The following is a 23,072-nucleotide window of genomic DNA, read 5'->3' as shown; positions in this document are numbered from 1 at the left end:
AAGGTGATTTCCTGTCTCTTCCCACACGTATAAAGGATATTTCATGGCAGAAATATGTATTATAATGAGTATAATGTGTTCACCTTAAGACAACAATGAATAGGGTTTTCTAGCCTTTCTAAAGCGTCTGAGCGCTTGGGAGTGCTGGAAACGCCTTTTCAGGGTGAAGAAGCGCCTAAATCAACGACTTCATGATTGGACAAGTGTAGTCACCCAACTTACAGTTGTCATATTTTATCTTAAGACAAGGTGATTTCCTGTCTCTTCCCACACATATAAAGGATATTTCATGGCAGAAATATGTATTTATAATGAGTATAATGTGTTCACCTTAAGACAACAATGAATAGGGTTTTCTCGCCTTTCTAAAGCGTCTGAGCGCTTGGGAGTGCTGGAAACGCCTTTTCAGGGTGAAGAAGCGCCTAAATCAACGACTTCATGATTGGACAAGTGTAGTCACCCAACTTACTGTTGTCATATTTTATCTTAAGATAAGGTGATTTCCTGTCTCTTCCCACACATATAAAGGATATTTTATGCCAGAAATGTCTGTTTCTAATAGTATAATGAGTTCACGGTAAGACAATACTATATAGCTTATCCAGCCTTTCTTAAGCATCTGAGCGCTTGGGAGCAAAGGATTCGACTTTTCAGTGTGAAGAAGTGCCTAAAACCTCGACGTCAAGATGGTCTATAATAATGAGATCACGTTAAGACAACACTGAATAGGGTTTACAGCCTTTCTAAAGCGTCTGAGCGCTTGTGGAGTGCTAGAAACTCCTTTTCAGTGTGAAGAAGCGTCTACATCCACGACTTCATCATTGTATAGGTGAAAATGTGATTTCCTGTCTCTTCCAACACAATAAAGTTTCTTTTAACGCAGAAATGTCTTTTTATAACCAGTTTAATGAGTGCACGTTAATACAATACTGCATAGCGTTTCCAGCCTTTCTAAAGCGTTTGGTGGCTTGTGGGGTGCAGTAAACGCCTTTTCAACGTGAAGAAAAGCCTAAAACCACAACTTCATCATTGTACAGGTGTACTCAACCACGTTGAATTAGTCATATTTTTTCTAAAGAAAATGTGATTTACTCTGTGTTCCATTACATATACAGGATTTTTCATAGCGTTTCAAGACTTTCTAAAGCGTTTGAGCCGTTTTGGCGTGCTGTAAACGACTTTTCAGTGCAACTTATCATCTATGACAAAGATCTCAGTATTGTACACGTTGAGTAACCAAAGTAAAAGCTTCAGTGTTCATTCTCATGAAAATGTTTTTCATGGTCGGTTTCATTGCAGTCAAAGGGATTTCGCGAGCGGAAACTGGGCCTAGGCCTCAGAGCTTCCATTCCACATATTACTCTTTGCAGCCTTAACGGTTAAGATTCTTGATTGGGCATCAGAGGTTCATGCACAATTTTTTTAACCATCTTAACAGGTTGGGATTTTGGCTGATAGACCCTTCGACTTCAAGCTCCTATTCTAATATTATAGTCACTTTTATAGTCAGTTTTTATGGAGCCCAAGACCTTTGGCAGAAAGGTCAGATTAAATATTTTTTTAAAGCTAAAAGTCTGGTTCCTGGTTATTAGGTCTTGTCTTCACAATATTAATTCCATAGTCTATTGTAATAAGATAGAGGCCTCTGAGACTTTGTTTAAGAGTTCATATCATGAAAAAGCACATACTGGGTATTGGCTCAGAGATTTCATTGCAATTTCTTTTCATCCTTGGCCTCAGTTCAGAAGTGCAGTTATGAAACTCTGGGCTTTGGCCTCCAAATTACAATTAAAATTTTATAGTTCCTGTTCTAAGAGGTAGAATCTTGGCCTTATTTTAAGCGATGTTGTGTTGGTGATATAATGCTGGGACCAGGCCTCAGAGCTCCTATTCCACGTTTTTTTTGCTTTACAGTCGAAATAGCTGGCAAATTTACTGGACCATATCTAAACCTATAGACAGGGACAATATTGTTGAAAAAAAAACCTATATAATACCAAACTCTAAAGAACAGTCACTATAATATTGGAATACGAGGTTGCAGTTATTAGGTCTTTGAACCAAAATCCCAACCTGTTCATATGGCTGAAATGAAATCATGAATGAGCTCTAACACCCAGGCAAGGGTCGATTAACAACGACCAAGCCATTGAGTATGTCGAGAATAAAATGTGTAATGGAAGCTCTCCATCGTTGATGAGAAATTGCAATGAAATAGATAAAACCCAAGAAAAGAACAACTACCCTTATCTTAACGTGAGGACACCATAATGATAAACAGAAAACAGAATTTTCAGAAAAAAGAAATAAACAGACACATATTCCAAAAAAAAAATTGTGTTTTCAGCACTCCACAAGCGCAGAAACACTGTAGAACGGCTGGAAACGCTATGCAGTATTCTCTTAAAGTTAAATCACAATAATTATATTGAACAACCATCTCTGCCATGAAATATCCTTTATATGTGATGGAACAGACGGTAAGTCTCATTTTCTTAAGAAAAAAATATGACTACTTTAACTTGGGTGACTACACCAGTACAATAATGAAATCAAGGCGTTTGTGGCTTGTGTAAAGCGGTTGAGCGCAGTAAACACCATTTCCGTGTAAAGAAACGCCTAAAACTACTATTTCATAATTGCGTACTGATTTGGTCACCCAAGTTAATGCGTTAACGTCTGTTTCGGATCATTATAATAAGTACACGTTAAGAGAAAACTGCATAGGGTTTCCAGCCTTTCTAAAGCGTTTGAGCGCTTGTGGAGTGCTGGAAACGCCTTTTCAGTGTGAAGAAACGCCTAAAACCAGGATATCATTTTTGAAGAGGTGTATTCACCTAAGTTAAGGTAGTCATATTCTTTTTTTTCCTAAGAAAATGTGATTTACTGTGTGTTCCATTACATATAAAGATATTCTGTGGCAGAAATGTCTGTTTCGGACAATTATAATGAGCTCATGTTAAGAGAATACTGGACAGCTTTTTGTGCCTTTCTAAAAAGTGTTTGAGCGCTTGTGGAGTGCTGGAACCGCCTTTTCAGTGTGAAGAAACGGCTAAATCCTCGACGTCAAGATTGTCCAGATGTAGTCACCTAAGCTAAAGGAATCATATTTTTTCTTAAGAAAATGTGATTTACGGTGTGTTCCATCACATGTAAAGTACACTTTGTGTCGTAAATGTCTATTCTGGATCATTATAATGAGCTCACGTAATGAGAATACTGCATAGTGTTTCCAGTCTTTCTAAAGCGTCTTAGGACTTGTGGAGTGCAGGAAACGCCTTCTCAGCGTGAAGAAAAGCCTAAAACCACGACTTCATGATTGTACAAGTGTAGTCACCCAAGTTAAAGGAGTCATATTTTTTCCAAGGCAAATGTGAGTTACTGTGTGTTCCATTACATATATAGGATATTTCTTTGGCATAAATGTTTGTTAATAACCATTATAATGAGTTCACGTTAAGAGAATACTGCATAGCGTTTCCAGCCTTTCTAAAGCGTTTGAGAGCTTGCGGAGTTCTGGAAACGCCTTTTCAGTGTGAAGAAACGCCTAAAACCAAGATTTCATGATTGCACAGGCGGAGTCACTCGAGTTAGTCATATTGTTTCTTAAGAAAATGTGATTTTATAATTATTACAATGAGCTCAAGGTAAGGCAATACCGCATAGCGTTTCCCGCTTTTCTAAAGGGTCTGAGCGCTGGCGGAGTCTTTTCAGTGTTAAGAAGCGTCTAAACCCTCGGCTTCACGGTTGTATAGATGAAGTCCAAGATTTCATGATTGCACTGGTGGAGTCACCCAAGTTATAGATATTGTTTTTTAAGAAAATGTGATTTACTGTGTGATCCATTACATATCAAGTATATTTTGTGTCTGAAATGTCTGATTCGGATCATTATAATGAGCTCACGTAATGAGAATCCTGCATAGCGTTTCCTGCCTTTCTAAAGCATTTTAGCGCTTGGGGAGTACTGGAAACGCCTTTTCAGTGTGAAGAACCACGAGTTCATGATTGTACAGCTGTTTGTCACCCAAGTTATTGTGGTTCTTAAGAAAATGTGATTAACTGTTTGTTTGACTACATACAGAGGATATTTTATAGCAGAAATGTTTGTTAGTAATCGTTTTAATGAATTCACGTAAAGAGAATCCTGTATAGCGTTTCCAGCCTTTCTAAAACGTCTGAGCACTTGTGGATTGCTGGAAACGCCTTTTCAGTATGAAGAAGCGCCAAAATCCACGACTTCAAGATTGTACAGGTGTGGTCACCCATTTTAAAGTAGTCATTTTATTCCTCAAGAAAATGTGGTTTACTGCATGTTCCCACACAAATAAAGGATATTTTATGGCAGAAATGCCTGTTTATAATTATTATCATGAGTTCACGTTAAAACAGTACTGCATAGCAAATTCAGCCTTTCTAAAGCGTCTGAGCGTTTGTGGAGTACTGAAAAGGCCTTTTTACTGTGAAGAAGCTCCTAAATCCTCGACTTCAAGATTGTACAGGTGTAGTCACCCAAGTTAAAGTAGTCATATATTTTCTTAAGAAAATGTGATTTACTATACATTCTCATACATATAAGGGATATTTAAGGCCAGAAATGTCTTTTTATAATCATTTTAATGAGCTCAAGGTAAGGCAATACTGCATAGCGTTTTCAGCCTTTCTAAAGCGTCTGAGCGCGTGTGGAGTGCTGGAAACGCCTTTTCAGTGTGACGAAACGCCTAAATCAACGACTTCATGATTGTACAGGTGTAGCCACCCAAGTAAAAGTGGTCATGTTTTTTCTTAAGAAAATGTGATTTACTGTGTGTTCTATTACATATAAAGTATATTTTTGCCTAAAATGTCTGTTTCGGATGATTCTAATGAGCTCAGGTAATGAGAATACTGCATAGCGGTCCCAACCTTTCTAAAGCGTCTGAGCGCTTGTGAAGTGCCGGAAACGCCTTTTCAGTGTGAAGAAACGCCTAAATCCACCACTTCATGATTGTACAGGTCTAACCACCCAAGTAAAAGTAGTCATGTTTTTTCCTAAGAAAGTGTGTTTTACTGTGTGTTCCATTAAATATAAAGTATATTTTGTGTCACCTAATTTAAAGTAGTTATATGTTTCCCCAAGAAAATGTGATTTACTGCATGTTCTCACACAAATAAAGGATATTTTATGGCAGAAATGTCTGTTTATAATTATTATAATGAGTTCACGTTAAACCAATACTGCATAACGTATCCAGCCTTTCTATAGCGTCTGAGCGCTTGTGGAGTGCAGGAGAAACGCATTTTCAGGGTGAAGAAGCTCCTAAATCCTCGACTTCAAAATTGTACAGGTTTAGTCAACCAACTTAAAGCAGTCATATTTTTTCTTAAGAAATGTGATTTACTATATGTTCTCATACATATAAAGGATATTTTAGGGCAGAAATGTCTGTTTATAATCATTATAATGAACTCAAGTTAAGGCAATACAGCATAGCGTTTCCAGCCTTTTTAAAGCGCCTGAGCGCTGGTGGGGTGCTGGAAACGCCTTTTCAGAGTGAAGAAGCGCCTAAATACACTCCTTCACCTTTGTACAGGTGGAGTCACTCAATTTAAAGTAGTCACATTTTTTCTGGTGAAAATGTGATTTATTGTATGTTCCCACGCTTATAAAGGATATTTTATGGCAGAAATGTCTGTTTATAATCAGTAGAATGAGTTCACCTTTAGACAACACTACATAACGTTTCCAGCCTTTCTATAGCGTCTGAGCGCTGGTGGAGTGCTGGAACCGCCTTTTTAGTGTGAAGAAACGCCTAAATCCTCGACTTCAAGATTGTACACGTATAGTCACCCGTTACAGGAATCATATTTTTTCTTAGGAAAACGTGATTTATGGTGTGTTCCATTACATGTAAAGTATATTTTGTGTCTATTTCGGATCATTATAATGAGCTGACGTTATGAGAATACTGAATAGCGTTTCCAGCCTTTCTAAAGCGTTTGAGCGCTTGTGGAGTGCTGGAAACGCCTTTTCAGAATGAACAAACGCGTATAACCACGACTTCATGATTATACAGGTTTAGTCACCCAAGTTATAGTAGTGATGTTTTTCTGAAAAATATGTGATTGACTGTCTGTTCCACAACATATAAGGTATATTTTATAGCAGAAATGCTCCTATTCCAAATTTTATGCTCTAGAGTCCAAACGGCTGGCTCATGTTACTGGAACTTTGCCTTGGTTTTAGGACTTTCATGACAATATTATTGTACCTGTTTTAAGGTTTGGTGTTTTGTTAGTGGGCGACGGACCAGACGTCCCAGCATCATTTCAACAACACAAAATCCCTTAGAATAAAGCCAAGACCCAGCCTCTTAGAATAGGAACTATAATATTTGAATGGTAATTTGGAGGCCAAAGCCCAGGGTCATATAACTGCACTTCTGAACTGAGGCCAAGGATGTAAAGAAAGTGCAATGAAATATCTTAGCCAATACCCAACATGAGCCATTTCATTTTGAAAGAGCAAGATGGGACATGAGCTATTAAACTCAGGCCCAGAGGCATCTATCCTATTACAATAGAATAGGGAATTAATATTGTGAAGACAAGACCTAATATTCATGTCCCACACTTTTAGGCTTAAAAAAAATATTTAATCTGGGCTGTGAGCCTTAACCAACCCTTAAGAACAGTGACTTTAATATTGGAATGGGAGCTTGGAGTCGTTGGTACTATGTACCAAAATCCCAACCTGTTTAGATGGTTGAACAGAAATTGTGAATGCACCTCTGATGACCAGGCATCTGCTACCAATGACCAAGACATTGAGACTGTAAAGAATAAAATGTGGAATGGAAGCTCTGAGGCCTAGACCCAGAGTCCTCTTGTGAACGTAAAACACCTTAGAATATAGTGAATAATTTTTTTGGGGAGGGCTAAGGCCCAGGCCAATGGCCCCTGCCAAATTGCATCGAAATAAGGAAATCTGAGGCATCATTTTGAGGCAAAGGCCTAAAGCCCAGCAACTAAAACCAACTCTTAAGGATAGAGAATATGTTATATCCCTGATTATTCTCCATGATTGATAAGAAATTGCAATGAAATTACTCAAGCCCAGAAAAAAACCAAGTACCCATATCCCAGACAGTTAGTGTGTAAGGATTAAAAATTTGAGCAGGAAAAAAGGCCTAACATCATCTACTCTGAAACAAAATCCTTATAATAGTACAAAGAATTTTTTTTGGTTCTCTGAATCCCAGGCTCAGGGTCTTGTTCTCAAGGTTTTTCGTTTAGATATGAAAGATTAAATTCTAGGATTTGTTTTCTAAGCCTCTGGTCCGTAGCTCACTAATAATGAACCAAACCTTAAGATAGGGTCAATAATCTTGACATGAAAGACCTAACACCCCACCAAATTTCCAGTAGTATGAGCCAGCCATGTGAACTCTAAATAATAAAATTTGGAACGGCAGCTATGCTGCGAGGTTCCAGCATCATATCACCACACATTTGTCTCCAAAGGAACTGGCCTATATCCAAATTTTCATGAGAAAGAACTCTAAAGCATTAACTAGGGTGACCAAACGTTTACAATACTGAAATCATCCTTATGTACGCGAAGATACACTGAAAAGGCGTTTCCAGCACTCCTCAACTGCTCAAACGCTTAAGCTTGAAACGCTATTCAGTATTCTCTTAACGTGAAGACACCATAATGACTATAAACAGACATTTCTGCAAAAAATACTTTTTATTTATAATGGAACAGAACTGAAATAACATTTTCTTAAGAAAAACTATGACAACTTTAACTTGGGTGAGGACACCTGCACAATCATGAAGTTGTGGTTTTAGGCGTTTCCTCACCCTCAAAAAGGCGTTTCCGCTATGCGGTATTCTCTTAACGTGAACTCATTGTAATGATCAGAAAAAGATATTTCTCCAATAAAACACTCTTTGTATGAAATGGAGAACAATCCAAAAATCATACTTTCATGAGAATGAAAAAGCATTAACCAGGGTGACCAAACCTGTACAATACTGAAATCATCCTTATGTATGCTACAATGAAAAGGCGTTTACTGCACTCCACTAGCACTCAAATGCGTCAGAAAAGCCAGAAGTGCTATGCAGTATCCTCTTAACGTGAAAACATTATAATGATTATAAATAGACATTTCTGCCTTAACATACGCCTTGTCTCCAAAGGAATTGACCTATAATCAAATTTTCATGAGACAGAACACTAAAGCATTAATTAGGGTTACCAAACCAGTACAATACTGAAATCGTCCTTATGTATCCTAAGATCCACTGAAAAGGCGTTTACTGCATTCCTCAAGCACTCAAACTCTTTTAAAAAGCAAGGAGCGCTCTTCACTGTTAAAAAAATAATGCATAGCGTTTCTAAAGTGTTTCAGTGCTGGAGTGCTGGAATCGTCCTTTCAGTGTGTAAAAACGCCTAAAACCATAAGTGATTGCCTGAGCCTCACCACAAGCATTTCAATGCATAAATGTCCTGACATGATGTGCAAATGACAAATAAACTTGAAACTTGAAACACAATTGGGAATTGATATTGTGAAGACAAGACCTAGTAACCGTGACCCAGATCTTTATGCTTAAAAAAATATTTAATCTGAGTTTTGAGCCAACGGTCATGGGCCCAATAAATAATTAACCAATCCTTAACAATAGTGACTAAAATATTGGAATGGGAGCTTTGAGTAATTGGGTCTTTGAACCAAAATCCCAACCTGTTCAGATGGTTGAAAAGAAATTGTAAATGCAGCTCTGAAACCCAGGCAAGGATGTTACCAAAGACCAAGCCATTGAGACTGTAGAGAGTAAAATGAGGAATGGAAGCTCTCCATGGCTAATAAGAACTAAACAATACTTACTGAGTCTCACAGAGTATTACTTAGTAACTATGGTTTCTTAGAATATCTACTCATAACTTATCGTTCAATTCAACATTAATTGCTCAAGAGTCTGACAAGGTTCCTGCTGAACTACATTGTAGTATATTCCATGTCTAACAACATGTCAACAACATGTCAACATTATTGTCCCTGTCTTAAGGTTTGGTTCATTGTTAGTGGGCTACAAACCAAAACCTTAGAACATAAGTCCTAGACTTTCATCTTTCTTAGCTAAACAAAAGAAGCTTGAGACCAAGACTGTATCTACATTACACAGTGTGCAGTCTCTACAATAAAATGGATTATATCCTCCATTTCTATTCACAGAAACAGGTATCCTCAGCGAAGGCTGGGGGCATCACACCACACTGTACTAACCGTTGTCTCATGTGTTTGTTTTGATCAGAAACCTTAAAAGGCTAATGCACATCATCATATTTGGCAGCGTAAACCAATTTGCACATTAGCCTACAAATAGCACAACTGCTAAAATACTACAGCATTCAGTAGACCAGTCTGCTTACCTCTCATCTTTAGAAAAGAAAACACCATTCTTTTTTTGCAGGAGCATGTGTGCCAGTGTTTCTTCTGAACAGTAGTTCTTCTTTAAAGTCCTCTTGAGGGCAGAGTCAGTTGAAGAGAGGGCTCACAGAAATATGTGACTGTGTATGTGTCCTGCCTTCAAATTCACTTGGTTCTAAATATTACCCAGTGATTATGTAATTACTGTCTATTTGATTGCTGTTCTTCATTAGGAGCGAATGATGACCAGGAACAACATAAAATGAAACAATGGTAACTCATTAATAATGAACTAGGAGCTAATGATGATCAGGAAGAGCATTAATAATAAAGAGAAAAAAATGGTAACTCATAACTAATCAACTAGGAGTTAATAATCAGGAACAGTATCATAAAGTGAAACACATGGTAACTCATAACTACTAAACTAGAAGTTAACAATGATCAGGAACAGTATAAAGGGAAACACATGGTAACTCACTATTAATGAGTTAATGATGATCAGGAACAGTATTATAAAGTAAAACACATGGTAACTCACTGTTAACCCTTAGGACCCTGAGGACTTCTAGCCTTCATAACGTCAGAACAGTTTAAGATACAAACTTGATCCACGTATCTGGACATTCAGCAGACCTGCCTCTGACTAGCAAGCATGACTTCATTGAGCTGATATTATTCCTTATATTATTGCTCTTTGGCCTTCATATTCCAACAAAGGGTTAAAACAGCGATATGATTCACACATCAGATCACTCATCAGACTCTGCTCTCACAATCCAAAGTGATTTCCAGCAATCCATCTCCAAAATCATCCAAACCCCAATTGCTACAGCTTTTAGCCTTCATATTTCATACTTCATATTTAGCCTTCATATTATAAACAAATGTTCAGTTTACATTGATTTTGAGTATTAAAAGTATCTAATATTAAATATGCAACTCAATATATAACTAAAAATAAAGCCTGTCTTGCTGTGTATCAGAGTTTTAGCACTGAGCATGAATTCAGGAGGACAGAAAATCAGTAAGTCTGCCTTATGCTAGTTGTTTATTTTTACTCATAACCAATAGAATGAATCAAAAGATATCAAATTTCTGTTAGCATTTACATGTCAAACAGTGGCATATCTGAGTAGCCCAGGGTCTCCTGAAAATAACAACGTATGGCATGTGTGACTGTCACATAAATACTTAATAATTGCAATTGTAATTGTAATTGACACCAAAAATACCAAAAAAAAAAAAATCCCTGAAATTTTAGGTTTCTAGGGGATAATGAACTAGGAGTTAATGATGATCTGGAACAGTAGTATAAAGTGAAATACATTAGAAATAAAAACCCCTAAAGAAATGATGTACTGTAGTACAAAAAATATTAATAAAGAAATTTTGAAAAAAGTAAGAGTGTTTTTTCTCTATTGCAAACGCTATTCATTACATCTCTGGAAAAGTGTCCACCATATGTTGAATATATGTTTAGGCTAGTCCTAGCCTCCCAAAATTTCTGAGCATTGGCCTTTATTGTCCAAAGCAGGCCTGTAAAGATGGGCCACTGGAAAATTCTGCTGAATGGTTCCTCTTATCTACTCAAGATGCCCAATGATATGGAACAAGATTTTTGACAAGATTTTGGGCTACTTCTGTGAAATTTTTAGTGTTACTCTATGAAGTGAATGTTCTATGATTATACAATACATGTGCAAAATTTCAGGTGTTTCAGCCACACCCATTGCTAACAGGTGTATAAAATCAATCATAGGCATGCCGTCATAGACAAACACTGACAGTAGAAATAAGCAATAAGCCATGAGAAGGCGTGCATTACTGTGATTTTATTGCAGGGTAAGGTGTCCGCGTTCTGCCTAAAACCCCTTTTCCTACAATTAAATCACAGTACAACAGTTGGCCAATAGTGATCAGCTATCCTCTTGCTATCAGGAAAAATACACAATTTCTCAGTAAATAATTTATTATTACTAATAATCAACATAAACAAGTATTTTGCCAAAAAAATGTAGTTTCTTTAGCGTGTTATTGTTGACAAGCAACCATGGACTGCTGAATGAGGAGAAGAACATCACTGTATAGTGCAGTTATTTCATGAACGTTTTAACATTGTAACATAGCATTGTTTGATGAAAAAGACCTTTGCTTTATAAATATTTTTTGGTCACCAAATTATCACCACAATGACCAATGACAATGCTAATTTCCATTAGTGTTCTAATATGATTTAAACTGTTATTTATCACCAAGTTAATGGACCCCTCTTCTTTTAGTGGGGCTGCATCTCAAACGGCTCCCTGCCCCTAAATAGTGCACTATGTAGGAATTTAAATACTGACTTCTGCACCTCATAATTATTATATATTATATTGCTTTAAAAATAGTCATTTGGGATTCAGCCATGACCATACTGTACAAATAGTACACTTGGCTGTAGTCAAAATTTACATAGCACACTATTTAGGGAGTATGAGCCATTTGAGATTCAGTCTGGGTTTGATGCTACTTAAGGCAGATCTGCCTAAAACATGGATATTCACGACTGTGATATTAATGATAGAGTTGTTTAGCATATTTGCTATTTGTATCCTGTTAGCTAGCTGACCAGCCTGGATATAGTTAAGAAAATACATTGTCAGCTCCTCAGTCTAAGCAAAAACAGATTCTTACTTTATCAAAACACTCAGTGTTTCAGCCAATCAGATTTTAGGACTAACTTTTTTTTTAAAAATAGAGTGCTACATAGGCTTAGGAGACCATAATGCTTGCACTAATTTAGTATAGATGGCAGGTGCCAGTGTTGATGTAGTTACTCAAAAAATATTCCTTCACAGGTTACTAATTACCTCTCTAAAAATGTTGTGGGATTATGTAACTTATTTTGAACCAAATTCCAAAAAAGTTGGAGCAGTATGTGAAATAAAAACAAAAACAGAAAGCAGTGACTTATAAAGTGCAAAATATGACAACGAAGGCCCCATGTGGATACATAGCTGAAGATCAATTGGTGTCTTTAGTCCCCAAATGTTTGTGAAGAGCTGTTGAAAGGAAAGGTGATGTAACACATGCTACTGTCCCAGTTTTCTCGGAATGTGTTGCTGCCATCATATTTGGAATGAGCATACATTTATAAAAATATATATATTTTCCAACATTCTCCAACCCCACTTTACTTTGAATTAAATAGACTCTTTTTGTTACTGTGCCTTTTAGACTGGTATATGTAAATGAGCTATGTTCTGATTGGCTGTCTATAATGCTCCTCATTCAAAAAGCAGCCCAGGTTAAAACACTGCTTATGACTTCACTGTTAACGGGCAGAGCTGTTGGCCAAATTGGTGGATGTATGTAAGCATTGGTTTTCCTGAGATCATGACAGCTGTGAAGTCAAAACGGATTGTTTTTGCAATTTACTTTCATATATGGACTGTATCAACGTATAACGGAATAATGGTAAAACAACAAACGGTCATTTTTACTTACATCGAAGTACACTTTTAATGTACAAATAAAAAAGCAAAATTCAGTGTTCAATGATATAGGCCTTTTGAAATAAGCAAAATTATCTGCCACTACAGTGAGATCATTTTAAATAATAAAATAAACAAAACCTGTCTAAATGTTATAGATCAATTATCTTTTAATATTCGTATAATTTCAAAATGACAACTGTTAGAAATATTGACTAGATTTAAGATGAATTCACTTGCTAAGACTGCAGTGTAGACGTTTTTTCCTAGCGCCCCAAAATCCACCCCGCTTCCTCTAATAATTAGTATAATCATATACCCACTTATAGTTGTAATTCAAGACCATATTCCAAGTCGCCTCAAATGGAAAAGGAAACATCTCCTGCGAAACATGCAGCACATCAGGTCAGTTTTGTACGAAGGGTATTAAATAGTTTTGATCGGTTCATCGTCCGTTTCTACAGATACCATCATGTTTTAATCCTCAGTCAGGAGTCATAGGCATGCCCACATGATTTTACGTAAAAACAGACTTCTACATGTGAAAGGTGTGTGAGGTGAAGAGAAAAACGATTGGCTCCTTGACACCCACGGTTGGACAAGTTACAGTAAAGACGACAGATAAAACGGCACACTTGTCCGGAGGCAGGGAAAGGAGTTTGCAATGAGCAAACGAGACTGCACCTTTTTAGGTAAGTTTGGTCTCATTAGGCTGCTTTTCACTACGATAGGTAAGTAATTCTGTAGAAGGCAGTGCAATATTACGACACTATTCTGTTTGTTGCTGTTATAATGCTTCAGTAATGCTCTAAAACAATTACACTTTGCAGGAGACTTCTTAACTGCTTATTTGTAAATTAAACACGTTAGACTAAACGTTAGACTATACAGTGTTGGGCCTTCAAAGCAGGAAGTGGTAAAAGTTATTTTATGCTCTCTTCTCTGACGAATGATTAAGATTAATTCCGGAGGATCAAAATATGAAGACCATGAGTCCACTTCACATTGTCACTCCTTTAAGAGAGAGTGTGCCCCTGTCAAATGTAGCAGGTACTTCAGTGCATCTGAAGCTGGACTCCTGCCAGCCTACAGGTAGCTTCAAAATTCGAGGCATTGGTCATTTGTGTAAAACGGTAAGTCTGTCGTGCTAATAATACTGACCTCTATGTCTTTGAGTCATAATTTGTGTTGTTTTATTTTCTAAATCAGGGACAGTGTTTGCCCAAATGTTTTTACTACCACATCATGGCTATACAGTATGATTATGAGTGGGCCCATTTATTTATATGCATGGGATGGGGCAATGTTGTGGGTTTTAAACTGAAATGTGAGTTCCTTCTGTTCATTGTGGGGTGATGCACTGAATGTGTCTGTATGATCGGTAATACTTCCAGCTACAAAGAGGCAGGAGCCGTTTCAAATTGGCAACAAGTAATTAAAGTTGAGTTTTTTTTTACGTTCAGACTTGTAAAAACCTATATCAATCAGTCATCCCCATATAACTGTTCCTTAGAGTGACTTTTTTGTTTTTCAACGAAGGGGACCATGACACTGTTCTGTGTTCCTGTAGTGGGCAGACACTGGCTGCACTCGATTTGTTTGCTGCTCGGGTGAGTTAAAAAATTATTACCTTACAAACACAAAGCAAAGCATGGATATGTTAAACTAAAGCACAAAACATCATACAGCAAGTTGCTATCATTAGTTGATAAACTAAAAACTTTTTCGCTATAATAATCAATGTTTAAATATTTTAAATCAATAATAAGATCTTATTGTTTATGTTTCTTTGTTAAAATAGTTAACTGACCAAAAATCACGACGTGGCAAACAGCGACAACCTCACTGTTTAAGTAATGGCACACAAACTAGTTATATGCCATAGCAAAAAGACTTGTCACTATGTCATATTCTGCATCTATGTGCTGTTAGGAGGCAATGCTGGCATGGCAACTGCGTACTCTGCACGGAAGTTGGGAGTACCTGCCACTATAGTGGTGCCCAGTGTCACTCTCTCTGGCACTGTGCAGAAACTTAATGATGAAGGAGCAGATGTGATCATTCATGGCAAGGTGGGTAAAGCTGACATTTTTTTTTGTCATATATGTAAACAGAAAAAAGGCAAATTGTTATACTGCTTTATTTATGCTGACACACACACACACACACACACACACACACATATAAGATTAATTTTACATTCTGTATAAATAAGCGGTATTGAGATCAGCTGTTGTAAGTGATTCGTTTTTATTTTCAGTCACTGAATGAGAGCATTGAATATGGTAAGCAGCTAGTGTCTGACAACTCTGGCTGGGTATTCATCTCCCCCTTTGACGATCCCCTTATTTGGTGAGCGAGCATTTATTCATTTAGCAGACAGTCTTATCTAGACCAGCTTAAAAAAGCTGCAAACATTGAAAGCCAAACCCATACAAATTATGCAATTTACATTTACACATGTTACAATTTATTACAATATACTTTATTAGTTATTATTATAATCAAATTCATATTTATCATAATACTTCTAATATGTATTTTTTAAATTTTATTAAGAAAATACTACATTTGATACGCAATAGGATTCACATGTAGCAGTAGGTTTAAAATGTTTAAACAGTCCTGAATTCAGCCTCAACATGGTGCAATCATAGGAGAACGCAAAGTTAATTTACTAACCAAAAAAACGATGTGTCATGACAACAGTATAAACACGGGTTTGAATTTGCAGGGAAGGTCACACATCTCTGGTAAAAGAGCTAGAGTCCCAGCTGGATGAAAAGCCAGGAGTTGTGGTGTTGTCTGTGGGTGGAGGTGGCCTCTTGAATGGAGTTATTGAAGGACTCCACCGTGCTGAATGGGAAGATGTCCCGATCATAGCTATGGAAACAGTGGGTGCCCACAGCCTCAATGAAGCCATGAAAGTGGGAGAGCTGGTAACACTGCCAGACATCACCAGGTAATGATTTGCAGTGACTGAAGTGTGTATCTGTGCATGCAACCTTTTTAATAAAGACAACAGGCTGTGACTGGCAAAGGCTGGTAGACATTGTATGTCTTATGTTGTATTTCTTATTTTAGTGTTGCTACCACATTGGGCCTTAAGCAGGTGTCATCTCAAACTATGAAGCTTGTGGGTGAACACACTGTCTACTCAGAGCTGGTCACTGACCAGGAAGCTGTATGGGCTCTTGAGCGTTTCATTGGTTAGTAGTAAAGCACACAGGCAGTAAAAAATAAATAAAGAAATAAAGAATTTTATACTAGACAATTAATAATAATAATAAAACAAATATTTATTTTTACTAAATACATTGATTAAATTGGAAGGCTCAGTTTTCCCTCACAAGCCCAAGTACAACTGAGATACTTTTTAGCCTGATTAAAGGCATTTTTGCCAAGCACTTGGCTCTTCATTCCACTGTCCCTTGTACTTTCTCCCTGCAGATGATGAAAAGATTCTAGTCGAACCAGCTTGTGGTGCTGCTCTTGGAGCAATTTACTGCAACATCATCAGCCGTCTACAGAAGGAGCGCAAGCTGGCTCAGAAGTTAGGTCCTGTGGTCGTTGTGGTGTGTGGTGGAAACAATATCAGCATAGAGGAACTGAAAAGGCTGAAGAAGCAGCTGGGAATGACCTGCTAGACAAGCATACATCAGATTTCCAAAAGACGAACAATGTTGGAAGTTTGAACATCACATTTATGTATATGTTGAACAATTTACTTTAAATAAAAATGTTCAGTGTTCCAGTCAGTATCATGAATTAGTACAGGACTGATTGCTGGTCTTTTGAATTTATTAATGTACCAAATGTATTTTGCATGTTTATAAAATGTGGCAGCATTTGTGCATTATGAAATATTATTCTGCATTCACTGTAATTGTAATTGGCCACATATAAAATCAAGTAAACACTCATGTTCAGAAAGTTTATATATGACAGGCCAGTGAGAGTGAATTCTATGTATATTTCTACCTTGCACAGCTAGGTCCTATGTAATTCTCTGAAACAATTACATTTTCACAGAAAATAAGATACAGGATAAAGAAGAACTAGGGGCCTTATGACACTAGGACCCCCCTTGCCAACATGTAATTATCTTTCTTGTAACCATTATTAACCATTAAATATTTAGTTAATAATTGTGTGGAAGAACTAATGTCCTGCTCTAGAGTCCCAGTTATCAACATTCCATTATATAATGTTGCTTGATTTATTGGATAATACAGATTTGCACTATTAGGCAAACAAAAGCGTAAAATACTTAAGGAAACAAAGGCCTCATTGAAAGGATTTTCTACCCAGCAGCAACCCTCTAAAAAGGTGCCTCCACAGGAACCATATCTTTGAGGGGAAACGAAAAAAGAAGAAAAAAAATTCAGCAAACCCTGAACGCCTAACACTCTACACAAAATAAAAGACATCCGTGTCCCAAGGGATCTAAAAAACAAATGTGCTTGCTCTCTGACACACATCTTTAAATACAGTGCTCTCGTTAACCCAGCTGTGCTTGGAACCTTCATTCCTATAGGTTAGGTTTTGTGAAAATGGTATACTGAATCTTTTCCCTTAATCCAGAAACCTGAAGAGAAGTTTTCATAAGTAACTTGTCAATAAATCAGGAGAAATATTCATGCATGTCCATAAACACTGGCATAAAAGGATAAACAGGAGTACTCTGCAACAAACAGGTGCCAGGTTGTGAATGAGCAGTTAAAATATTAAATACAATGTTGATGCAATAATTGCAAACAGTATACATTAAGACATTTTTATTTTATTTTCATCGTGACACATCTTGAAACCAATATCACCTCAGTAGAATTCATTCACAGATCTGTGTTATATTTCAGATGTGCAGAGGTAAGACAGGGAAAGTTAATGCAACCATAAATAATTATAATAAATATCAAGTTTATGTACAACAGAGATCTTTGTTCTTTTTATGCAGATGCCCTTTGACAAACCCATTATTCTTCCTCTGAATGAGAAAGATAGAAAGAATATCCTTTAGAGCAGCAACCACATCAAAATGTGCCCCAAACTATGTGTATATTTTGAACTTTGTGGGGCAGGTCTGTGGTGGGATTTTCAAGAGGCATCTATGTCACAATGGTTCCATTCAAGTTACACAAAATATTTCAGCATAAGCATGAGAGTGAACAGTAAAATCCATTGGAGATACAATAAATGTAACTAAAGTATTACTACTTCTTCCAAAGTTAAAGAAGGACAACTGGAAATCCATTAAAACATCCAATTCCAGGTTTCAAGTCAAAGTTATGTATATATTTTTGGAAGAACAATGTGAAAACAGTGAAATACCTGGTGACTACAGGTAAAATATTTTATACTCTAGGCAGAAGCTTATGTGTATATTTATAAGGCATGTACTTTTACACACCTAAAGCATTTCAGTATTGGAGGAGTGGACTTTGCAGAATCCCTATAAATCCTTTTAGCTGACAATTATATAACTTGATTCCCCGCAAACCCTGATGGTATGATAATAAACAATGTATGCAGGGCTTTCGCTACCACAATGGCAGAGGAGGAGACTTAGTAGTATAACTGCATACAACCTGTGAGAGAGATAAGTTGTTATGCCTCAGAAAAAAGAAAAAAAAACAGTTCTGGTAGGCTGTAACAGTGCCATGACCACAGATATGCTGGACAAAATCACATATGCACATTTGGTAAAGAGCTCAAGTCCCACATCTTTCCCACTGTAGCAACCAAATGAAAAAAAGATACTAAATTCACAACTCAATATATTATTATAACTTGACTTTGTACATATTTTACAAATAAAATATATGCACCTTTATCAATATAGGCAGAGAATTCCTCAAGTATGCCCAAAGTAGTCCATCTTGCTGTTAGAATACATATTACTATATGCTTGACCATAACACATGCTAAGTTTTAGATGCAAGTTGAGCTAGTAGCATCAACAGTTCCTTTTTGATATGAATGCTAAAAGAAGTCCTTTCTTACTATAAATCTTTAATAATCTATGAAGTAGGAGGTAGTCCTTTCTTGAGTCTTTCCTATACTCTCTAAACATGTATATCAATACCCTTGTCTTTTTAATTTACATCTCTAAATTAATTTCAAAACTCAGGCAGCACTGCTGTGAATGAAGGTGTGTAAACAAACATCACCAAGGCTGGAGAGAAAAAAGGCAGTACTAAAAACACTGAAAGAGAAAAAATTAAAAAATGAGAAAACAGGGAATTTGAGATCAATCACAAAAAAGTGTAAGAACAGCAGGAAAACATGGGAAAGAAAAATAGAAAGTGGAATGCCACATTCTTTGTTCTTCGCCAACAAACTTACTTTGTGCCATTACCATCCAGTAAAAAAGCAGGTACCGTCTAAAGCTCTGATTCAACTCAGAAAAAAAAAAAATCTGGTTTTTATAACGGCAAGTGGGATTGGGGCCCCATCAGTCTGTCCTGGTCTGCATTTCCAGTCATAGCAATAAAGCCTGGGTGACTGTTAACTTGGATAAAAGGGGATTTCTGTGTAAGTAGTGTGGAAAAAAAGTTGCGGGTTTCTATCCACTGAGGGGGTCCTCACGATAATGTATAGCATAGCGTAACTTCTCCACCATTACATCAAGGGAGGAGTACTGAGGCAGCTTCACCATGAACATGCAAGTCTCCACTCGAATGTAGCGCAAGTCTGGTGAACCTAGAACACACAAACAGTCATCACTACTCATTAAAAAAACGCTTGTGCAAGAAGTAAACTTCTTTAAAAATGTTCTCTCCAATGTTAATGATAGCCAGTTCTATCTTTTAGCTAAATCTACCCTGTTGTATGATAGCTACTGACTAGAGAGGTGAGCATGTGCTTTCAACGCAATCCAACCTGATCTTTCCAATCTTGAAACAAATGACTACTGAGAACTGAACTTGTGACTCAGTAAAAAGATGCAGTTTTCTCAGCTGTCTTTTTCCCTCATATTAAAATATTATCTGTGGTGAGATGCTGTTTGTTTGCACCATCTAAATTATTTAAATCCGTTCAAGACTTAATATTTATGAATGAAAAGACTTCATAAATTATTCTCTTCACTACAAACTAAACATTTTGAGGTAGCAGTTACAAAAAAAAAAAAAATAAAAATAAACAAATAAATTCTCACCTATGTGAGCTACCAATTTATCATCAAGTTTTTCTATATCTTGTATATCTTGTCTATCTAGACTTTGGAAAACTATTTCATGTATAGTGTATGCTAAGATGATTATGACTATCTGAATTTTGTCAGTTATACTGTCACTGTCATATGCACTGTCCTGTATACACATTTCCACGCTGTTTTTTACACTGTTTTTTATAAGTCCGATGGGAAACAAACTTGCAAGCAGTTGTCTGCTCTGCACACTATGACAACAATGAGCCATTATTACGACATGGCCATCCTAGTCTGCTGACCTAAACCCCATTAAATACCTAGAAGATACGCCTAAGAGGAGAGTCCAAAAGACTCTTGAGGAGGTTAGTTAGATTTCTGTTAAATTATGCAGGGAAAAAAAGCCATGCTGCTTTGGAATATCCTCCCAGTCCAGAGATGTTCAGGATTTACAAAAATCTCAAAAGGCTGAAGATCTACTTGTTTGGTCAAACCTTACATTCTTCAGTAATTAGTTTCTCACAAAAGACGCAGATTTGGGGGTTTATGGAACTAACATAACTAATGTGAACTAATGAGGTGATGTTGCCCATCTGCTCTCCTGCAGTCACTCAGGTTTGTTTCTAGTGGAATGGAGTGGTGCCAATATCTCAGGGAGGCCTCATGGCAATGCTACATTCTGACTCAGGCTGCTGGAGAATCTGCCTGCACATTTTTCATCATACATACTATATACAGTACACTTGAGACATAACTAAATCACTTGTTTTTTTGGCCCCTGCTGTTTTGTATGATGTAGGTGCAAGCCTTGTCCTGATGGGGTGTTCATGTTTGCTTGTCCTCTGGACCAGCTCAACCACCAAGGCACCATCTGCATGCACAATTCACCCTCCTGTTGTGATAGAAAGCCTCATCTGGATCTGCTACTCTTCAGATTTTTTAGAGGGGCAACCTGTGTGCCTGGTGAGGAATGACTTTGTGATACTATCCCACTAATTCCAGGAACTAATTCCTAAGTCAAAAGAAGGAGGGTACTCAGTGACAGTATTAACTTTGGCCAGGTCTACTTTAACGCTGAAAACCACATTCACTCGTTTTAAATTTTTAATCTGTAGCTACCTTCAGACAGCCTGTAATTGTTTTCACTTGAGTTTAACTTCTCCTTTCTGCTTTTGATTTTATTTTTTTTCCCAATCATTTTGTTTTATACTATTTCTATTTTATTTCATTTTATTTGGTTGAGTAAAAACTTCATTTGATCTTAAATTTATTATTGTTTTCTCCTCTGGCACATCAGCACCAGACTGTTATTAGTAAAAGAAACGGCTGAAACAGCTGTGCAGGAAACTGTGTTTATTTAGATGAAAGAACCAGACGGACTCTAAGGAAACTGTGTGTTTTGCTGAAGAAGAATTGCAGGCGGGGTCGTCTACACAACTATTGGTGGCTACATCTCAGTGCCAAAGACGGCATGAAGTTTCACAGACAATGAGAATGATAATCAAAATGATCGATTCACATAGAGACAGGAGTGTGTGGAACTCCGGCGCGCCAGTACAGCAACTGAGACCCCAACGCGTTATGGCAGCCCCTCCTACAATTTGCCCACTTTATCCTCAAAATATTAAGATTTTTTTCTCTCGAAACATTACAACGTTTTTTTCTCAAAATATTACGACTTTATCCTCAAAGTCTACTATTTTTATTTTTATTAACACTGGCCCTAAAACGCTGTCATAGTTTACTGCTTAAGCTCACTTTATGTCTTTCTTCATAATTCTCATAACTCTTGTTGTTTTTCTAACACTGGTGTTAACAAAAGATGGGTTTCCCTTTTGAGTATTTGTTATTCTCAAAGTTTCTTCCATATGTTCTTTGTCCTTGCCACAGCACAAAAGACAACATACAAAGCAAAAGAAAACACAATGGTACAAGCAGACAAAAAAAAAAGGTGAAGAGAGGTCATTTATTTAGCAATAAACAAAATTTAGCAACACAAACCTTTTGTTTATTGCAGGTTAAACTGGTATATTTTTGTGTTTGGATGAGTAACTGAACTGTCCCTTCAAATGAGCTAACTTGTGCAATTTTGGAAGCTGATGGGGACTTATTTTCTACATGAGATTCTCTTCTCAGTGGATGTTTGTTAATGTCTTAAGATTACATTGAGAACTGAGGAACATCTGTTCATTGTGGCCCTAGCCAGTACATAGCCTAGTTAGTGATACAGCTGCACAACCTCTGACCCCTGAATCATGTTCTTGACATTACAATTTTGGCAACATGCTTATGTTAAGGCAGTCATGTTTTGCAGAGGCAAAGTGTAATATATGTACATATTTGCAAATACAAGCCTTTGCACTTTACGGCCCTGTTAAAAAATAAAGCTGTCATTTCACTGAATTGTTGTCATTTTCCATGAAGGAACGTAAATAATACTTTAACAGTGATTTCAGCATTTAAATACTGGCTTGATTTCATTTCGTCCTGGTGCACTTCTGATACACTAGAAAAAACAAATCGATTTGTATGGAATACCAAGTCTCACTGAAGTATTTGTTATAATGTTGAAATGTTAAAACCATAACAACAACACCTGTAAAATTTAACAAGAAACATACTATTCTGATATTTTTAAGGAACTGTAAAACTCTGTTCAGAAATGTTTTAGAAAAAAAGGTCATTTTCCATTTTATATTACCAAAGCTTTGAAGCTACTAATATGTTGCCTACGGTATCAATTTGACATCAGTACTGATGTACCAAAGCTTCTATTAGAGCCAAAGTCAAAATTTTAGTTTTGATCCAGCAATAAGGCTGACTCTGTCGAGCCTAGCTCCAAGCTGCTATGAAAGAGTGACGCCTCACATCTGTAAGCTGTGTCCTTTTTCCAGTTTACTGTTTTTGTGACTTAGGGTTTGCTAAATCGATAGTCCACCTTCACCTTCCACTTTTTCTTACAGGGGAATAGTCTCTTTTTTTCTTTTATAATCTTTTTTTTATTTCCAATTTAGTCCG

The 23,072-nt window shown here is 36.9% G+C and overlaps 3 protein-coding genes across 12 annotated transcripts in view; 1 reads left to right on the top strand and 2 right to left on the bottom strand.

Moving 5' to 3' along the window:
• The window catches only part of LOC118827049 (nipped-B-like protein A), a 39,550-nt gene extending 32,432 nt beyond the window's left edge, over positions 1 to 7,118 (bottom strand). Inside the window, exon 1 of the mRNA XM_036598263.1 lies at positions 7,115 to 7,118. Coding sequence (XP_036454156.1) covers positions 7,115 to 7,118 — 4 coding nt within the window. The remainder of the gene's footprint in view (positions 1 to 7,114) is intronic.
• A 6,449-nt stretch (positions 7,119 to 13,567) lies between these two features.
• On the top strand, positions 13,568 to 17,075 carry LOC118827027 (L-serine dehydratase/L-threonine deaminase-like). The gene is made up of 8 exons (XM_036598220.1): positions 13,568 to 13,596; positions 13,863 to 14,037; positions 14,475 to 14,514; positions 14,837 to 14,976; positions 15,165 to 15,256; positions 15,639 to 15,866; positions 15,989 to 16,113; positions 16,355 to 17,075. Exons 2-8 carry the CDS (start codon positions 13,885 to 13,887, stop codon positions 16,549 to 16,551), a joined length of 975 nt encoding a protein of 324 aa, XP_036454113.1. The 5' UTR covers positions 13,568 to 13,596; positions 13,863 to 13,884; the 3' UTR covers positions 16,552 to 17,075.
• Positions 17,076 to 17,667: 592 nt separating this feature from the next.
• The window catches only part of LOC118827025 (probable E3 ubiquitin-protein ligase HECTD4), a 171,767-nt gene continuing 166,362 nt past the window's right edge, over positions 17,668 to 23,072 (bottom strand). For all 10 annotated transcript variants that reach the window (XM_036598209.1, XM_036598214.1, XM_036598211.1 and 7 more), the window contains one exon: positions 17,668 to 19,606. In XM_036598209.1, the coding sequence (XP_036454102.1) occupies positions 19,470 to 19,606 (137 nt within the window). In that variant the 3' untranslated portion in view covers positions 17,668 to 19,469. The remainder of the gene's footprint in view (positions 19,607 to 23,072) is intronic.

This window comes from Colossoma macropomum, unplaced genomic scaffold (assembly GCF_904425465.1).
Source record: "Colossoma macropomum unplaced genomic scaffold, Colossoma_macropomum, whole genome shotgun sequence".
NCBI lineage: Eukaryota > Metazoa > Chordata > Actinopteri > Characiformes > Serrasalmidae > Colossoma > Colossoma macropomum.
This window is presented reverse-complemented; position numbering and strand designations above follow the sequence as displayed.